This window comes from Caloenas nicobarica, chromosome 14 (assembly GCF_036013445.1).
Source record: "Caloenas nicobarica isolate bCalNic1 chromosome 14, bCalNic1.hap1, whole genome shotgun sequence".
Taxonomy (NCBI): Eukaryota; Metazoa; Chordata; class Aves; order Columbiformes; family Columbidae; genus Caloenas; species Caloenas nicobarica.
This window is the reverse complement of record NC_088258.1, coordinates 17,719,065-17,722,108: the sequence shown is the minus strand read 5'-3', so window position 1 is coordinate 17,722,108 and position 3,044 is coordinate 17,719,065. Positions and strand designations below refer to the sequence as shown.

The 3,044-nt window shown below is 36.2% G+C and overlaps 1 protein-coding gene across 1 annotated transcript; it reads left to right on the top strand.

Moving 5' to 3' along the window:
* Positions 1-1,179: 1,179 nt before the first annotated feature.
* Positions 1,180-2,754, top strand: TNFRSF17 (TNF receptor superfamily member 17). The gene is made up of 3 exons (XM_065645190.1): positions 1,180-1,294; positions 1,633-1,764; positions 2,498-2,754. The coding sequence occupies exons 1-3, from the start codon at positions 1,180-1,182 to the stop codon at positions 2,752-2,754; spliced, it is 504 nt and encodes a 167-aa protein (XP_065501262.1).
* Positions 2,755-3,044: the final 290 nt, after the last annotated feature.

Below are 3,044 nucleotides of genomic sequence, written 5' to 3'. Positions count from 1 at the left end.
CAGACAAATCTGTGCACGCTTGGGGTGCCCCATCAGCTGGCTGGGAAGGAGGTGCCATGTACCCTCTGCCACAAGAATAAAACCTGTGGCCCACCTATTTTTCCATGCTGGGTACTGCAGTTTTAATACAGTGACAGTTCTGCATTGTGGAAAAATAAGGGGGAAAAATGCAGGTCATGTTTTGAATCAAAATTGTAAAATATTCATATAGCTCTTCTTTCATGATTAGAATGTAATCTCATTAAATTTCTCATATAGCTACAGTTATAAGCAAAAAAACAGCTAAAGCCCTCAAAATGAACCAAGCAAAAAGCTGACCAAAGCCTGACAGACTAGATAAATGAGGCTAATTTGGAATTGAGGAGCAATGTCCCCGGGCTGAATCTCTAGATTTTGCCTTTGCATTATAACTGAAGGTCTTAGATGTATTTTGTACAACACAATTATGAAGTAGTTGTTGAACTTGCTCTTTAACAGTATCTCTCTTAAAATCAGAAAACCATTCATTTACAAAAAGTAATTATTTCATCTTCTATGTGTTCTAACTATTATTGTCCATCCAGGGAAACGGGTACGAAGGAAGCTCTCTGAAGCTGCAAAATGAGTCAGTGGAAAATGAAGAAGCTGCACTGATCATATCTTCTTGCTGCTATGCCCCCTGCCTCTGTTTTTTTCATCTTACACTCCTTGGACTGGGGCAAAAAGAACAAAAAGTGAGCACTGCGTAGTTTGCATATTACAGGAAAAGATAATTACTGTGGCCTATCACTGTGAAAAACCCCGCAAAATTCTAAAGACAAGAGCAATTATTATGGACTCCTGTTTGGAGATCTTGCTTTTCTACAGTTTGTAATGTTTAGCACCTGTTCAAGAAATGTCATCTATAAATAACTATTTTCTGTTTCAGACACTATTTACATTGAAAATTATCTTGGCGCAGCTGTTCAGTTTTTCTACACTTGTGAATTGCCAAAAAAGGAACAATAATTCCTTGGGGGCCTCAGAGTTAAATCCTTTTTATTTAACGTGATAGTACCTAGTGCAGCTGTGATGCAAGTCGAACTATTATTGCTAGCTGTTCTTAGATCTGCCAAAACTGAGAACTGAAAAGCCCTTTGTAGACGATCCTCACTCTTTTACAATTTCTGTGGCTTTCCAGTTGCATAATTACTGACACTGATGGCACACTGCCCCCAAAACGAATACTTTGATAATTTGCTGCTCTCTTGTAAGCCTTGTCATCTTCGATGTTCTAGCGCACCACCGCCTTCCTGTGAAAACTACTGTGATACAAGTAAGTAATATTTCTGCAGTACTTTGTGGCTATGCTGGGCATTTTCATGTTGTATTTTACACAGAATTGTAAACAGGAAAAATTAAAGAAATCAAAAACCTGCGAAGAGTTTATCCGAATAGTATATGGACTCAGAAATATTAAAGATACATGCAGTGAGTCCTGTATGAGTTCGTGTGCTATGAAGAGTAAATTTTTAAAGCTCTCAAGCTTTACTTGAGCAGTCACTCAAAAATAGAAATTGCTCCTTTGATATAGAAGTTTTATATGTTGGACATGTTCACTGTTCATTGGTTATTGTTTACAATTAATTTAATGCATCTCTTTTATTTCCTAAGGTGTTGATTCAAGTGGAGTTCTTTGGATTTGTTTGGGCTTAGGAGTAATTTTAATGCTCACTCTGTTCACCTTAATGGTCTTGTTTAAATGGAAGCCCCTAAAGCAACTAAAAGAAAAACTGAAGAACACAGGTGAATAAATAAGGTTCTTTATCAAATAGTTGTAGATCATTGTACATTTTAGCTACTCTTACCATGTATAAATCGTACATAAAATTTACATTCCAGATTCTGATAACTGTCTTTGGTGAATTATTTTGTATTCCTCAAATAGTCTCAATGAAGTTAGTAGGGAATAAAATATCCATATGATAACTTGTAAAAGCAGCAATCTCCCTTTGTTGGTTCTGGATCAGGTCAGGATTATTTTGTTGCATATTCATACTTGGCTTACTTGCTGGGGTTTGAGAAATCATTTATGAACCCTCAATAGCAGAAGATATTTATAAGGGTTTCATGCTCTTCTCATAGAATGCAAAAGAAATTCTACCCAGGTAGGGGATACACATTCAATATTAGCTTTCCATCTTATAAGATATGTAATTTTACTTAGTATTCTAGCCTGTGAGAAGTGTATGTGGCATACCTTGGGAAGGTGAAAATTATTTTTTACATTTTACAAATACTTGTGTAGGGTTCAGCCAATAAATAACTGATTAGAAAATATGTGTTAATTACTTAAATGCTTATCCTGAAGTACAGGGCACATATTGTCATAGAACAAAAGATTATAATATATAACTACATCTTAAAACTTTCACTAAGGTTAGTACGTAGTTGGAACATCATAAAATCTGGCTCTTTAATAACTGTATTCCTGGTATAGCATGATGTATGTACTAAATGAACTTCTCGATGCTTACAGACTCTTCTGTGGAGCTGAATAATATTCTGAAGGCTCATACCGAAAGCAGGGTGGACGCAGAAGGAACGAGACACTCAGTTCCAAGTGAAACACTGATGTATTCGGTGGAAGAATGCACCTGCACTGACTGTGGCTTGGTAAAGACTCAGGCTCACTGGGAAACTTCGTTTCCATTACCAGCTACAGAAGAAGGAGCTACTGTGCTAGTTACCACAAAATCTTTTGATTATTGCAACTATATTCTGGGTGCTGGGTGACTATGAGAGAAGTATTATATCTCTTTACTGCGTAACAAGTTATTCCAGTATAGCTATTAATCTTAGTACTTGTAGTCAGTGGAGAAGGCTAGTACATCATCCTTACAGATCTTCATTGAGCTTTCGTTAATATTGTAATATCATTTCTAATTCTAGTATCTCTTTGGTCAAGTATTTCTACATTATTGCCAAGTACTAAACTAGTTACTGGAATTTTTATTTTCTGAAAGTCCCCATGTAGGCTGCCTGTTTCTTCCTTTACAGATTGTATCTACTTATGCTGGATCTAT